Source organism: Protomyctophum parallelum (genome assembly GCF_964188405.1).
Source record: "Protomyctophum parallelum genome assembly, chromosome: 11".
Taxonomy (NCBI): Eukaryota; Metazoa; Chordata; class Actinopteri; order Myctophiformes; family Myctophidae; genus Protomyctophum; species Protomyctophum parallelum.
The window spans coordinates 31,381,339-31,398,200 of NC_139707.1; the positions used below are offsets into that span (position 1 = coordinate 31,381,339).

A 16,862-nucleotide genomic window follows, 5' to 3' on the forward strand; every position below is an offset into this window, starting at 1 on the left:
TGAGGCCAAGTAGGAGCCTGACCAGTTTGTTTTGGGAGGTCTGGAGCCTTGTTTTAAGGGCCTTTGAGGTGCTGTGGTACCAAGAGGTGGATGCATAGTCAAAGAAACCTTGTACGAGGGCTCCTGTTAAGGTCTTCAAGGTGTTTTTGCTGACCAGTGAGGAGATCCTGTAAAGGAATCTTGTTCTTTGATTGACTTTTTTGATTACGTTCGTGGCCATTTTATCACCGGAAAGATTGGCCTCCAGGATGGAACCTAGGTAGGTAATTTGATCTTTTCGTGTGATAATATTGTCACCCACTCTAACCAAGAAGCCATCTGCCTTGCTGAGATTACTATTTGATCCGAAGAGGATGGATTCAGTTTTTCCCAGGTGTAAGGATAGTTTGTTATCAGCGAGCCAGGTGCAGATTCTACCGAGTTCAGAGCTGAGGGTCTTTTCAACCTGCAGTTTGTTCCTGTCCGAGACCAGCAGTGCTGAGTCATCTGCGAACAGGAACAAGTTGCAGTCACAAGCTGAAGTCATGTCGTTAACATATATTAGGAACAGTAAAAGCCCTAGTATGCTTCCTTGTGGGACGCCACAGCTCACTGGGAGGGGAGGGGACAGTGTTCCGTTCACCTCCACCATCTGTTCTCTCCCCTCCAGGTAGGATTGCATCCAGCTCACTGATGTGCTATCAAAACCAATAGCTTTAAGCTTGTTAACCAGTATGGAGTGGTTCACGGTGTCAAAAGCCTTTTGCAGGTCCAGCATGACCATGCCGCAGTATTTTCCAGCGTCCACCTCGTGTTTGATGTGGTCGCTCAAATAGAGGAGGCATGTGTCAGTGGAGTGGGATGTTCTGAACCCAGATTGGAACTCGTACAGCAATTTATTAGTGGCAAGATACTTTTCAACCTGTTCATAGACTATTTTTTCCATCACTTTCGAGATGGAGCTTAGAATAGAAATAGGGCGGTAGTTGCCAGGTTCTAATTTACTCCCTTTTTTGTACAGGGGGGTTACTTTGGCCAGTTTAAAATCTTGGGGGACCTGTCCCTGTTTGATGGAGAGGTTTACTATGTGGGTGATGACGGGAGCAATGGAAATGGCTGAGTCTCTGAGAAATTTGGAGGGAATATTGTCATGGCCAGTGGCCTTGTGGGGTTGGAGGGCACTCAGTTTTTTAAGTACCTCCTCAGTTGTTACCATTGCCATTTTAAAATCATCTTTACAAACACCTAGGTTTTTGTAGAAGGCTTTGATGTGCTCTACACCAAAACGCCCAGAGTGGGAGGGAAGTTTGTTAACCAGCATCATTGCAATGTTTGTAAAGAAGATGTTCAAGTGGTTGGCTACATCAAGCTTGTCAGTGATGAGGGTGTTATTCGATTTGATGTTTATGTTTGTAAACCTGGTTTTTAGTTTCTGACCACAGCCTAGTTGGTTGTTTAGTAGCTTCCAAAGCTCCCGAGGATTGTTTTTAATTTCCTCGGCTTTATCATTGATAAAGTTACTTTTTGCTGATTTGGTCATGGCAATAACACCGTTTCTTAGCTTGTTACATTGGGTTTTTAGGATGTACAGTTTAGTTTGGAGATCACTGTCGAAGCGCTTGGCTAGCATGGACTACATAAATGAGAACATTGAATCAAACAAAAAACATCCTGGAAAAACTCTGGGAGGCTTTAAATAAATTAGGGTGTAGCAATAAACTTCAAACCAAATCCTCAAACTTCTCCATTATTTCAAGCGACTCCATTATCACAGACAAACAAATTGTAGCAAACAGTTTTAATAATTTCTTCACTAACATTGCCACCCAGTTGGTTAATAAACTCCCCGCCCATTCAGGCCTGTACGGTGCTGAACACATCAAAACCCACTATTCTAAATTAGGGGCCCAACAAGACTCCTTTTCAATACAACCAGTAGGAAACGAAGAGGTGTTGAAAAAACTCATGGCCCTTCAGCCAAACAAGGCCACTGGGTATGATAATATCCCCAGCAGATTCCTCAGAGACGCTGCTGTTTCCATAGCTCCAAGCCCACATAACAAATGTATCTATCAGCCAATGCTATGTCCCAAAGGAACTAAAGATGGCACGAGTAATCCCCCTATTTAAAAAGGGAAGCAAATTAGATACTGGGAATTACCGCCCTGTGTCCATACTGAGTTCTACATCTAAGGTCATAGAGAGATTAATTTATGAACAGATCAACAGCTACCTAAACGAAAGCAACCTGCTGTTCGAGTTCCAGTCTGGATTCAGAACATCCCACTCCACTGACACCTGCCTATTGTACTTACACGACTACATCAAGCGTGAGGTAGATTGGCTCAGTGTTGAGGACAGAGTTAAACAACTGAAAATGGGACTAGCATTCAAGATTGTAAATGCAGCTCTGCCGTCCATGCCCACAGTTCCCATTTACTTGACTGATTACCTCAAAAAGGTGAGCAACTCCCACAGCCATAATACTAGAGGGAGTGTAAATAAGGATCTGGTGCCACCCATTTTCAGAACAAATATGGGTAAATTCACATTTCACAGCACATTTCACAGCACGTGGAATGTGTGGAATGCCCTGCCTCCTTCCCTCAAAACAAGCAGATCACTGGTTTCCTTTAAAAAGGGTCTGAAAACTCACCTGTCACTGTCATCAGGTCAAAGGGGGAGAAGGTGATTTGCTCCCCCCCCCCCCCCCCCCTTTTATGTTTTATTAATGTATTTCTATTCCAACCTGTACATATAGATTTAGTGTGTTTGAGAAATGTATTGTTTGTTGTCACTGTTGTCATTGTGAATGAATGCATGGGACCCGAATGGAAACAAGACTGCAAGGTCTTTCTTCAGTGCTGTCCTTTTGGACCAATGCTGTGCTTGATGTACCCTGTACTGTTTGCATCTTATTGTCTAATAAAATTATCAATCAATTATCAAACTCTGGACCCCACTTTGAGGCCCACTACTAACCTAATAAACAACTACCATTTCACGGCACGGCCACAGGTAGTGGGAAAAGAGCCATTCAATAAAATGTTATATTTCAAAATGTTCTCACGACCATACATCCTTCTCTCTCTCACCCTACCCCTGGCCCGCCCCCTGCCTTCTGTCTCTCCACTTCCAGGGGGGGGTAACGTGCGCATAGAGAGTGTGAAGCTGGACTTCAAGGACAAGGCCCAGCCCAAGGTGGGTTCCTTGGCTTGGATAACGTGCACCACAGACCACACATTCTAGTAAGTGTCATCCACACACAGCTCTCCTGAGGAGCTGACACTGCAACCGGCTTCCAGTACATGACGTTAATTTCGCTGTAATTTTGGGGTACCCAGCCCCCCCAAAAGATAAAGGCAGGCAGGCAGACACTATGTGCATGGCAGGCTGCCATGCACAGCGACATTGGCAGGGGTTTCCACAGCTACCCCACAACAAAGCGTCACTGTCTGCAGTGCAGACAGCAGAGCAGAAGCTCTCAATGTTCATCTGTACATATTGTGCTAATAGTTTACGAAACAGGTCGGCGGTCGCTAGTTTGTGGAATCTGAGTCCTTTCACACTGATCCATAAATTGCAAATTGCGTGACAAAACGTTTCAGCCGTGACATTTTTTGTTGTCGTTTTTTTGTTGCCTTAATCTCTGTTGCCTTGTGAGTACGTATGGCTTGTCGCTCCCCCGTCCCGCGCTGCGGTCTCACCGCTTGCCCCCCTTGCCCTCCCCTCCCATCCAGATCGAGTGCCGTAAGGTGGCGTCCGGCGACCAGGCCAAGGTGCAAGTGGACCACGGCGAGATCCTCATCGTCACACGGTCCACGGGCCACTCGGGCTCTGCGTCCCCGCACCGCCACCGCGACAGCCACCTGTCCTCCTCCGGGAGCCTCAACATGCTGGAGTCTCCGCAGCTCGCCACCCTGGCAGAGGATGTCACCGCCGCCCTGGCCAAGCAGGGCTTGTGAAGAATCCCCGGTTACGTAAAGATGGCTCCCAACCACCCAAAAATACACACACACACACCCCTGATCTCACCGGACGACCACCCTTTTGTTCCCCATGTACCCCCTCCGCCGAGTTGACTTCGTTCCAGTGAAATCCCACCCTGACTCCACCCCATAAGCCTCCACCACCTACAGCCACTCCTGCCGCCCAGAGGCCCACCTGCTATTGGCCGAATTATACTTTGTCGTACGGGCTGGAAATAGCCCATTATACTGTATACGATCATACGACACAGTATAAATAGGGCCTATCAAGTAAAACCACAGCCTCTGAAGGAACTGCCTCCCACCACAAAACCTCTCTCTTTCTCTCTTGAAGTTCCACGACACAAACACCAATCCTTTCTCGAACTTTAGGACTTTAGGAAATACCGTATTCTGTTTCCCCAACTCCCCTCCCATATCTCTTTATGACCCCCAAAATGTGTCCAATTCTTTAGTCTTTAAAAAAAAAACTAAAATGTTATATACAATAGTTTAAGCCTGAGCACTGGTCTCAGATCTGGTCAGGACTGGGGACGGACGGGGCTGGACAGGTTGTCGGCTCAGTGCTTTGGAAGATGCTAGTGGCTTATAGAGCCTCTCTGCCCCGAAGACCAAAAAGCCCTAATCTCTCCTTTAGGGAGTTCCCCTTTAGGCTAGCGGTTAAGATGTTTGGCTCTGGTGTCCCTATCCCGACCAGGAGACCTGGGTTCGAAGGCCGGGGTGTTTTTTGTTCTTTCTTTCTTTTTTCTATGCTAAGTAGAAAGTCATGTGACCAGTGCACCCATGCGGCACGTGTTTGTTTTATCAATCAGTAAAAAGTGCATGGATGCCAGGAACACTATACCCCTCCCCCTGTACCCCTCCTCTGAAGATCCAAGCATCCTTAACCGTCATGCTTGTTTGACCTCCAATATATATATATATATATATATATATATGTATATATATATATATATGTCAACCCACATCTCTTCCAAATGGATTTGAAAAAGAAAAGCGTTCATTTTTCTGGCTATTAACTTATACCTGTAAAAATTGCATTTATTGCTACAACATATGATGTTATGACGGTCGAGCATGTACCAATTCTAGTACAACAAGAGGCGATTTTGTATTTCAAAGGAACAATTTTAGTAAGTTATTTCCTGAATCATTGGATAATGTAAATCAACATGTTCATGTTTTTTGTAGTTTTCAGTTGTTTACGGTGTTAATTGGTGATGATGATGACTTCAAGATGCTATCTCTCAGTCCCGTTGTGGCAGCTGGCGCTCAAACTATCATAATGTCAACTTCAAGGACCCCCAAATTAATGCTTTTTGGCTGTTGACCCCCATCTGAAATGCAGGCAATGTACCAAGATTGTTACTGCCGGTCTGGGCGGAGAATCTAACTGGCAAAACATAACACAGAGCATATGTCACTGTGTAGTTTGGGGTCCCAGAGATTAGACGTTGATCAAACTGGGGGTCCTTTAAACATTAATTTAAATGTTTGAGAATCACTATATGTGAATTAAGTGACCGATGAACTCATACTTCACCGGTAGCTCTCTCTATGTCCCCTCCCTACACAGCCAGAGTACAAAGATCTGCATCAGTAATCAATACCAGGTGCCCTATATCTAGTTGGCAGACAAACTACTCAACCCTAGCCCACGCTAGGCAAGACCTAGCCGGTTGAGTGGTTTAACGGAAGTAGTGGAATTTTGGCGGAATTACCGCCCAAGGAAATTACGTTGACACGCTTTACAAATCTGTTTGCATTCTCCGTGAATGAGTGCTGTGATTAGTCTAAATAATAACGTATCCGGGGGAAATACGTCCGACGGATGTTCCGTGCCAACACTCCCGGCAGAACACTCTCTGCCTTAGAGGTCGTGACCAGGCATTTCTCTTCGCGTCTTAGTAAGGCTCAGAACGAGATTAACCCTAGCCTGGGTCCACACCATAGACCCACTCCACTGAGTGTGATAATCAGGCTAACTCAACCCCACTACTTCAAACTATAGATACTCCTGGTCAAATATTACTCGGCTGCAAGTGAAAGTTGCTCTGTCAAATTTGTACTTGAGTCAAAGCACTGGAGTACTTGCATTTGACTGTATGAACATTTGGAAATGTCTCTTTTTTTCTTCTCTTTTTTCCCGGATTATTATTTTTTAAATAGTGAAATTATCCGGTCCACAAGCTCACTCACAACACGTCACAATAATGCGATGCGTTCTGAGGTTGTAAATCTGCTACTGTATATTCACTATATTTGATCAATAGTGATCAATTCAGCATGCACTTGTTTCTACTTCATAGAAATGTAGTGGAGTCAGAAATACAATATTTGATTGGATACATAAAGCATGCTGGTGGCCTGAGTTTCAACGGTCTCTTATTTTTGTCGCTCGACACGCCATTGTGAGACGGAGCATCAATTACGCTTTATGTTGGTGATGTGGACAAACTGGACAACGGAAGAAAAGGAAAATTCTGTACCAAAAACACAACAAGACATTTCATAAAATATAAGAAAACGATGTAGGAAAACTTGCATCATTTTTGCATCTGTTAGAAACTAGTGTGCCGGTAATCTACTGTATTTTTCCTTCTTCTTAATTTAAGAATTTCAGTCGTCATTTGTGATATATACTATACTGCCCCCCCCCCCCACTCCCTATTTCTCAATCTAAATACCTGCAACTGTTTGTTTGCTACTGTGTTTTTTCTGCATTTCCCTCCTCCTTGTGCCTCCCCCCCCCCAGCAACCCCACTCTACAGCAATTGTAAATGTATTTAACAGGTAAAGTTAAAGTAGATGTACGCAGTTTTCTTTTCTCCTGTTGATACTGTATGACACCAGTTACAAAAATAACCCTCTTATTAATGACAATAAAATACGGGGAAAAATTGCCACAGAAGTGCTGTCTTTCTTTTTCAGGTGATGAGAAGGCTCACTGGAATGGTACTCACATTTTTTTTTACTTAAGTTAAAGTATCACTACTGCAATGTAGAAATACTTTATTCCAAGTAATAGTCCGGGATTCAATATTTACTTGAGTAAAAGTACAAAAGTATTGGTATCATAATTTACATAGGCTACTCACTATGCAGAATGTCCTATTTCAAAAGTTTCCAAATGTATTAAATGTATCTACTGTAGATAGCAGAGCTACATGCTCACAATGCTTCACATACAGTACATCTTCTATTTTCAAATGGTTGGAATGTACAGCTGTACTGAAGTTCAAATGTGTAATGCATATTCAAACTGATTTGCATGTTTGTGAACACCCCAGACAGTTATTAAGTTGCTTGATTCAGTATTTAGATATTTATTTGATCACACTTCCCCTAAGTTCCTACGGTATATAAACCGAGTGTAACTTCAAACTCCATTTTAACAATGTAAGAAACAAGCAGGTGTGCTTCCTCTTGAATCCTCTGGATGCCTTTTTGCTTAGGCAGTGGGTGCTCGGCTATAAATATATCTTAAGTTCAAATACCACCCAAGTGAAAGAAGCGGCAGTCCAAAATAAAGGCGGCTGCGAGACATTCTATTTGTGCATCTGAACCCGCATTTTGCAGTTCCGCTTTTTCCACGTCGGTGCTATTTGAAATCCAATTTAACCATGTTAGATGAATACAGAGTAAATTCCTCAAAGTTTTGAGTAAAGGTTACTTAGTTTCCACGACTGTCTATTATCGCCTGATACACTGCACACTGTAGCAAACTAATAAGCGACTTTAAAGTGACTTTGAATACTTTGAATAAAAAGTGCTACATGAATCTGAGATAGTATTAGTAGTAGTAAAAGTAGTTTCGATATAACATGCATGATACTAATTATAATAATAAAACAGGAGCTAGAATGGGAGTTTGTTAAAAGTTTATTGTGAAATGACAGTACAGGACAAGTACAATAACTTAAGACTCGGGGAGGAGGGATAAGGGTGGGGTGGGGGTGCTTGGGTTATATGAGAAAGATTCAACTTTGATTGGCCAGTCCTGGGCCAAGACAGTCACTTCCACTGTCCGACAAAGAGACGGTCAGACAGTAAGGGACAAGGAGGGGAACCGTGAACTCCCTCCCTCCCTCCCGTCTGATGAGACCAGAGACCAAAAAATAAATAAAAAAAATGAAAAGAAACGACGACAACAATGACACCCCCACATGGGGGGTGCAGGTGCACTGGACAAGAGAGGAGCTTCTTGACATCTCGCAGAAAGAAGCAGATCGCTTCCAGTTGGAAAAGGAGAGAGAGAAGAGAGAGGAAGAAGAGAGAAGAAAGCACCAGTTGGAAAAAAGGAAAAGAAAAACATAACCCAAAACAAAACATAAAAGTCATTCAGAAATGACATCTCATTGTCCTTTTGGTTTGACTCCTGTTCCGTGGTGGTGGTGGTGGGTGTTGGAACAACGAAGTGGGATGCCATGACACCATGGGGTCTTCCGCACACATAAATAAGGCTCTGCACCACTGCGGTGGCAGCTTCCTTTACACAGACATGATGTGCTTGACGAAGGCTGTGGTCAAACAAACCCCCGGGAAAGGATCGAGTGTGGCGAGGACAGAGAGAGAGAGAGACAGAAGAGAAAAGACAATTAACCACATGAATGAACCCTAACATCCCTATTCTGGACATGTCATAAGAGACACATTTTTCTCTAAAGTAGCTGATCTGTTAGCTAACAGCGCGTCGCCGTGAGTTTGTAGCATCTAATCTCGGCAAAGATTGATGTTTAATTCACAAAAATGCATTATACACGTATAAGAGATTTGACTCTGTGTGTAACTCTGACCACTGGATTATCCTGGTCAATTAAGTATATACATTTGGTTTAAACTTCTACGGTATGCTACGGTAAAAGATTTACTTAGAAGTTATGCATTTCGCTATCTGTACTATAGTCATATACAGTAGAAATGAAGGTGTTTTGTACATTTCAACTTCTACATTATGTAGGATAAGCAGTTAGAATCTCACCTTCATAGTTGATACAGCCATTCTCATCCTCCTGTCCTTGCATGAGCTGATCGATCTCAGCTTCATTCATCTTCTCTCCTGTAGATTAGAGTAACACACACACACACACACACACCATCAGTGATGGACAAAGTACTAGATTTAAGTAAAATTATCAATACCACAATGTATAAGTAAAAGTGGTATTCAAAGTTCGCTGTATTTTCACTGTTTGTTTTGTTTTGCGTGACACCAATCAAACTGAAAGTGAATACACCAAAATACAGCGAGAGGGAAATCATTGGTAAAAAAAAAACATAGTACATAGTATGCCTTTAAAAAAGCAGAATGTTGAAAGTTTTTCAAAAGGTTTCAACTTTTTTCAAAATGAGCAAAAGTAGACACACACACACACACACAAACTCACCCAGTGTACACAGGACGATACGCAGCTCAGCGCCCATCACTGTGCCGTTGCCCTCCTTGTCAAATACACGCAGACCCTCAACGTAGTCCTCAAACACGACCTTGGGGGCGTTGACGATGGTCTGGAGCATGGGCAGGAACTGCTCGAAGTCGACTCTCTTCTGGACCATGTCTGCGTGAGGACACGACGATATCAAACTCATGTTTAAATGTTTTGAAAGCATAACATTATTATATAATAATGGCAGTCATTTCTTTAAGCTATTTGTCATATTTGCTCATATTTGCTCAGTGTTTGCTAAATTGATAGGTGTATAACATTACTGTTTTGGCAGTTGTAATAAGTTAAACCAGTAGTGACTGGGGAAGCAATAATTTTACAGTACATTACTTAGTAAATAGTTACTGCCAAACAATGATGCTATGTGAGTCGACATACAGTATAGGTTATTGTGCACAATAACCTATTCTGGGGATAACATTCTGCGCAAAACAGCCAATCTACAAAGCTCAGAACTCTTCTGAGCTTGTAGATCGACAAGCTCAGAAGAGATCAGGTAAGATGCCAAAAACGGGAACACCGGGAAGAGGCAAACTAATATTGTTAGTGCCGTTTGCTTTGATTTGTATAATTGATTGAACACGTATGTACTATGACTTGATTTGGCTGTGTTCTAAATTAAAGTGTTAGTGTTATTATTGTGTATTAATCTAATTCAACTAATACTATTATACTAAAAAATATAAATCAAGGGAAAAGAGACCTTTTTACAGTACAATAATGTTTCAAGTTTACACATGTATACCAATAAACAGGCCACCGGCATAAACAATATTAGTTTGCCTCTTTTATAAAAATAAAACGTACTGCCACGCGTGCCAAGCTGTCATTCTCCTGTAATCGTACCACCACGGAGTAACCTCGCGGTGGTATCTTCCACCACGGAGTAACCTCGCGGTGGTATCTTCCACCACGGAGTAACCTCACGGTGGTATCTTCCACCACGGAGTAACCTCACGGTGGTATCTTCCACCACGGAGTAACCTTGCGGTGGTATCTTCCACCACGGAGTAACCTCGCGGTGGTATCTTCCACCACGGAGTAACCTCACGGTGGTATCTTCCACCACGGAGTAACCTCACGGTGGTATCTTCCACCACGGAGTAACCTCGCGGTGGTATCTTCCACCACGGAGTAACCTTGCGGTGGTATCTTCCACCACGGAGTAACCTTGCGGTGGTATCTTCCACCACGGAGTAACCTCGCGGTGGTATCTTCCACCACAGAGTAACCTCACGGTGGTATCTTCCACCACGGAGTAACCTTGCGGTGGTATCTTCCACCACGGAGTAACCTTGCGGTGGTATCTTCCACCACGGAGTAACCTCGCGGTGGTATCTTCCACCACGGAGTAACCTCACGGTGGTATCTTCCACCACGGAGTAACCTCGCGGTGGTATCTTCCACCACGGAGTAACCTCACGGTGGTATCTTCCACCACGGAGTAACCTCGCGGTGGTATCTTCCACCACGGAGTAACCTCGCGGTGGTATCTTCCACCTCGGAGGAAACTCTGGTAAAGCCGGCAGTGTCGGTAGGCCAATCAGGCAGGCTATGCTCGGACGTAGAAAAGATATACGCCTTGGGAGTACGGTCAACTATGTCATTAGGGTTTCAGTGGTAATGTAGCCGCATAAGTCAATGGCTACATTGCCAGGTAGATAGACAGATGGATTGAAATGTGTTTGTTTTGTTTTTGTAGTAATAACCCGTGTGTGTGTGTGTGTGTGTGTGTGTGTGTGTGTGTGTGTGTGTGTGTGTGTGTGTGTGTGTGTGTGTGTGTGTGTGTGTGTGTGTGTGTGTGTGTGCTTCTCTTACCATCAGCGGTGGGCATACCAAGGATCTTGGTCACCTCCTTGTTGGTGGGGTTCTGTCCCAGGGCGCGCATGATGTCTGCAATCTGGTTGTAAGCCACCTTGTTGTCACCCACTCTGTCGAACAGGCCGAAAGCCTCCCTGTAGTCTGTGCAATGGAAGGGGAGAAGATGGTCACTTTTTGTTGTAGGCTACTTGAGGCAATCAGTCAACACAGGACAATTAACATCATCAGTGTTCGTTACAAACGGATACATGAACTTATGACTTTACTGTGTGTCAGTGTGGTTAGGGTATTTTGGGTGTGAAGATTACCTAAGCGATATTGTTTTGTAATGGTCTATAAAGGATGGGATTTCAGGGGGTCCCCAGCTAAATTAGTTAATGTAGCATCACAATAAGTTTAATCACTTTAACTCTGTGTATATCAGCTATTTGAAAAATAGCCGACACTAATCTTGTACATGATGGCACATGATGTTTGGGTGGGTTCAATGGCCAAATATATTATCACGCTGGGGGTCCTTGACATGAAAATGTTTGAGAACCACTGATTTAGTTTCCCCCTCTAGTAATGGGACCTACAAGTAGTCGGAAGTGACCCAAGTGACCAGGAAGGACGTGAGATAATCTCATATTATTAACTTTGTCATAGACTCATTGGACGAGTATCCCAGCTGTCACGCTGTCTCAGAGCCCTGGATAGTGGTGGGCCTTTTAAAAGCCCGCCTTGGAATTGATAAACATAGCAGAGAATATGAGCCCCCTCCTTTTAAAGGCAAGGCACTTGGCCGCTGACCCGGATAAAAGTAGGGAATGCTGACGCCATCGGAACGACTGACGCAGGCCAGATTTTGATTTTGATGGAATATCTACGATGGCATTATGAATCAGTGATTGTGTTTGTTTGCTGGCACAATTTGGCAATAATGGCAGCTGTCACACCAATTTTGTATGAGGCATCACTGAGGTCTAATCAATTTGCAATAATGTAACTTTATAGCCTATTCCACACACAGCAAATATACACTTAAAATACTAATGCGATACAATTTGTGGGAAGTGCCACTCGCTGTCCAAAAAGGTTAAAAGCAATCAAGTGTACTCACCATCCATCTGGTCTGGGGTGAAATCAAGCTAAGGACAAACAAAGCAAACAAAGCAAAGCTTGTAAATAAAACAGTAGAAAACCTTCAAGAACAAGAGTCAGACAAACAATGCTATGCAGTGGTTGCTCCATTTTTGTGCAGCAATGGGACAAACTAGGCCTATAATGAGTTTGTCAGGTGTGGTGCTTTAGTGCAGTGTTGGTGGAGGTCCAGGGACCCCCCAGGGTTCCCCAAAGGGGTTCCAAATGGATCCTTTACAGGTTTGTAACTGTGAGAGTGTACAAATGGAACCCAAATGGAACCCTTATGGGTCCATTTGGTTCCATTTGCACCACTCCCAGAGTTATGGGGATCTTTGAAATGAGTTTGAGAACCACTGCTTTAGCGTGCCTATCATATGATATTAATAATAATACATAATAATAATAATACATAATATTGTGTTTGGATTGTTGCTTAGCTTACAGATTCAGAACAAACAATGGGGGTATATGCATTGGTACATGTTTATCCTGAATACAACCATAGTAGGACATTGAATGAACACAGAATATTTCCGCAATTATTGTTGTTTTTACTCAGACATTCGTGTAGGCTACAGAAAATCCAAAAACAACAACACTTGCAGTCAGCAATTTGGAAAAACTGCCCTCTCATTTCCTTTCCATAACAAAAGAACAATTGCAAATGCTGTCATATCAATTAACCAAACAAGAACAGCAAAGCCACAACAATCAATCTTAAATTCCAGGCATAGATATTCCTCTTCCACTAATCTATAGAATAAACTTAAAGCAATAACTTCTGAAGTTGGCTTAAGGGGTATAATCTCTCTCTCTCTCTCTCTCTCTCTCTCTCTCTCTGCCAAAATTAGGTTGGTGGGCAGAGGATTAGGCTACCCGATATCTGGTGGTTCCATCTTTAGATGCATTAACATCTCCACATTTGGTGGCACCCCCCGCAGGCAATGACACTTTGTCACCACACCACTGGTCCAGTCAGGAGAGGCGAGGGCGTGCCCTAGCTGTGGTGGTCTCTATCCTTGGTGCCACACCTTACTGTTCACAAACTGCTCCCATGAGGGACTCATCATCAATCGTGATGTAAGATTAAGTCAAATGCTTTAAGACTGAACTGTCAAAGCAAAAAGTGTTATGAAAGAATAGGTGACATACTGACAGTGGTTCTCACAGTGGGGTCCTCCAGGGACCCTCAGGGTACCTTAGTCCAAATGCATGGACCCATACAGGTCTGCAAATCTGAGAGTGTGTAAATTGTACTCAGAGATAGGGGCGTCCTTCAAATTAAATTGTTTGAGAACAACTGCTAAGACCATAAACTCCCAGAGATGGAAACATATATACTTTCTAGCTACATCTAGAACAGCTAAGCCTATCCAATGCCTAGCGTAGGCGTATTTTGTATAAAGGGATGCACAATGTGTTTGTCTCCACAAGAACACCAGGTTTAGTCTTTATTTAACAAATAACTGTATGCTATCACCCTGTCACATTTTCAAATAAATAAATAAATTGCAATAGGCCTATTCAACCAACCTGAAATATGTGCTGTGCATATTTTAAAGTTGCTTTGGATGAGCCAGAGAGAGAATTACAAGCCTAGGCCTATGAACGCTTCCCAATGTACCGGTAACTTTTCTATCATCCTCAAAGTCCCATCCTCAAAAACGTTCAAACGTTACCTTCACGGCGGACAGGTCGACAGCGACAACCTTGGGCACCTCTGGCTCGGGTGCTGGCGCTGGTGCAGCAGCGGCGGGTGCCGCCGCCTTGGCGGCGGGCTTAGCTGCGTCCTTCTTGGGTGCCATTTTATCAGATAGGAGTGGTAGTATAACCCTAACACAAACACAAACCCCAGTAGATACAGTGGAGGATACTCAGCGCAATAAATGGTTGGTATAGGCGTATATATATGAACTATTTTCCTCAGCGTCTTCGTCAAAGTCATCCCAGGGAAGGGATTGGCCAGCGCGTGAAGGAGGAGGGGAGAGGAGGGGGTGTTACTCCAAACATGGAATAGGGGGCGACTCATCTGTTGAGGAGTTGGTGTTTGGGGGCTGTTTGCTCAGGCGCGAGCCCAGAATAAAAGAGGAAAACACAAATATGCAAATATGCGAGTGCTAACTGAACGAGGGTATTTCGGGTCACCAGGTAGGCGTAGCAGGGCACCCCCCTCTGTGTCTCGCACAACTTGGTGTTAGACTTTTACGCACGAGTGCAAGCACCGTTACGCATTACGCATACGCCGTTTGCGTAATTGCGTTCAATTATGACAAAACATTTCTATAGACCATTCCATATTCTTTATTTGATGACACGCGGTGTGCGTCAATGAGGGATTGAGTGAGCGAAGTCAGAGAGAGAGAGAGAAAGAGAGAGAGAGTGTGTGTGTGTGTGTGTGTGTGTGTGTGTGTGTGTGTGTGTGTGTGTGTGTTATGATTATTACATAGCAACATAGGCCTACATTACGTGGTGTTGCTTAATTTGTATTGGAATATGGGGGAATGGTTCTTAAAGAGAAAACACAATACTCACAATTTTCAAACACACTTAAAGCATCAAAGACAGAAATGGTAATTCGACTCCGACACTTATTTTATTGCCATTTGTCAGCTGAGAAATGCGGTGCCCTGCTGTTGTGACTCCTCTGACTGTGGCCGTCTGTCAAAGTCTTTGAGTTAAATGATCATAAATTAGGCAGTGTGTCACCCAAACAGAAGTGAGCTGATTGGAGGAAGTGGGTCAGGTAGCAAATTTAGTTTGTCATGGATGGGCATATTTCTCCCAGAACTATATATGGCAACAGTGAAAACCCAAGACACCCACTGGGTCTTTTCATCTCTTTCTTTCTTGAAACACTTATATTGTGATGGCAGACAAACCATGTTAATTGATACTATAGTATTGTGTAACAATAGTATTATTATGTGTTGCATACTTGGCTGCTGAGTCGCCAGACAAATTTCAGCGTGAACTGATAATAATAAAGTAGGCTAATAATTGTATCAAAATAGAAAATATAAAAAATATACAGGTAATGATGATTATAATTTTTTTATTCGTATTCAAAGGACCCACAGAGGGTTTATTTGGAACTCGCCTATAGCCATGGATGATGCCTCCAACAGTGATGGATATTGAGTGAGAGTGATGACCACCATCACTATAGCCTCTGAGAATGTGGAAGTTACCAGAAGGATGAAATCTAATGTGGAGCGTTCAGCTGCCAACAGCACGAACCCAGCGCAGGGCCAACAGTGCAAATTCTGTCCCCCTTAATTCTTGTCTATATCTGTCTCCGAGTGGCAGTGCTGCTGCCACCCACCCCTCCCCCGTCCTGCCAGGGGGCCCTGGTGGTGAGGCGGGGATTGGGGTACATTCCTCCACCCTCTCCAGCCCATTCTCCCTCCCCACTAGCTTTTAGTGACCCCTTCTCAAGGGGGGCACGCCAGAGAAAGCCTCATTCCCTCAGCTGTCATTTGGGCTCGACTCCTGGCACCTTTTCCAAGACTGACTTTACCTCCCCCCTCCCCCTAGAAAACTGCACCTGTCCTTGTAGTCAAAGCTACCATTCTAGAGTACTAATGAGTCCACCAGCTTTGAGCAGATAAGTATTGAGGTAAAGCTTGGATTTGATCAAGACACGATTAGGTGACACAATGTGATAATAATGATTTTAAATCTATTTCGTAATGGAAACTAGCTCCGTCATGTTTCGAATGGAGCAGGTTGGTTGGAAGGTTTAGATTTTTCTGTCTCCCAGTGAATACAAGTATGTCAGAACTCTCTGGAGTGATATTCTATAGCCAATGTTTGTCCCAAACTTAAGTGACTTGTTTGCCAGTGGTCTAAATACAGTTTATGCTTCATCACACTGGCAATAAATCATTCTAAATATCACATTAGCCGGGAATTAATCACCTACAGCCCAACGGTAAGCTTCTTGAGTAAACATGTTACTTATTCATAAACAGCATTGCACACCCCTAGCGGCAGCTCCAGACATGGGGTCAAATCTCCGACCCTCATGGGGGACAGTGACTTGAACATTTACAGTAAAGGGCAATGCAGATTTACAGTGACGCTGACGCATGCCAGCTGCGGCTCCATTTCAACAACCGGCAATAAGATCCAACAGCCTTTTTCCAAGGGGTGGAGAGAGGTCACACAAAGCTGTGCTTTTGGACACCCCCAACAATCAGTGGTGGAAACAAAACCAAGTACATTAATTTACTCAAGTGCTGTACCTACAGTAGGCTAAGCATCATTTTGAGGTATATTTAGTTTACTTGAGTATTTCATTTGTATTATTATTGTTTTACTTCCTTTAGTTACTAGTTCTTTGCAGATTTGGATGAATTTTACAAAACATACAAAACACTCAATTTTATACTTACTGTAGACTACCAGTATTCGAAAACAGCTGATCTTCAAGTTTGAGCTTGTAGATCAGCTATTTTAGAAAAGGTCTGATACATTTTTGTACGTTTTACTCATGATACTC

At 43.4% G+C, this 16,862-nt stretch overlaps 2 protein-coding genes across 2 annotated transcripts in view; one reads left to right on the forward strand and one right to left on the reverse strand.

The window, feature by feature from the left end:
- map2 (microtubule-associated protein 2) overlaps window positions 1-6,850 on the forward strand; it is a 49,627-nt gene extending 42,777 nt beyond the window's left edge. The window contains 3 exon segments of the mRNA XM_083776006.1: window positions 3,119-3,189; window positions 3,192-3,227; window positions 3,720-6,850. Coding sequence (XP_083632132.1) covers window positions 3,119-3,189; window positions 3,192-3,227; window positions 3,720-3,944 — 332 coding nt within the window. The 3' untranslated portion in view covers window positions 3,945-6,850.
- Window positions 6,851-7,832: 982 nt separating this feature from the next.
- On the reverse strand, window positions 7,833-14,245 carry myl1 (myosin, light chain 1, alkali; skeletal, fast). Its single transcript, XM_083777323.1, has 6 exons — window positions 14,041-14,245; window positions 12,339-12,366; window positions 11,234-11,377; window positions 9,356-9,526; window positions 8,950-9,027; window positions 7,833-8,488 (listed from the first exon to the last, which is right to left on the reverse strand). Exons 1-6 carry the CDS (start codon window positions 14,164-14,166, stop codon window positions 8,460-8,462), a joined length of 576 nt encoding a protein of 191 aa, XP_083633449.1. The 5' UTR covers window positions 14,167-14,245; the 3' UTR covers window positions 7,833-8,459.
- Between the last annotated feature and the right edge of the window lie 2,617 nt (window positions 14,246-16,862).

Bases quoted from the DNA above. Each gene is read 5' to 3' on its own strand.
- myl1 (XM_083777323.1), bottom strand. From the start codon at position 14,166: ATGGCACCCAAGAAGGACGCAGCTAAGCCCGCCGCCAAGGCGGCGGCA. The intron at 9,028-9,355 runs GTGAGTTTGTGT...TCTAATCTACAG, and splicing joins TATCGTCCTGTGTACACTGG to GAGAGAAGATGAATGAAGCT. The intron at 8,489-8,949 runs GTGAGATTCTAA...GTTTGACCACAG, and splicing joins TGGCTGTATCAACTATGAAG to CCTTCGTCAAGCACATCATG.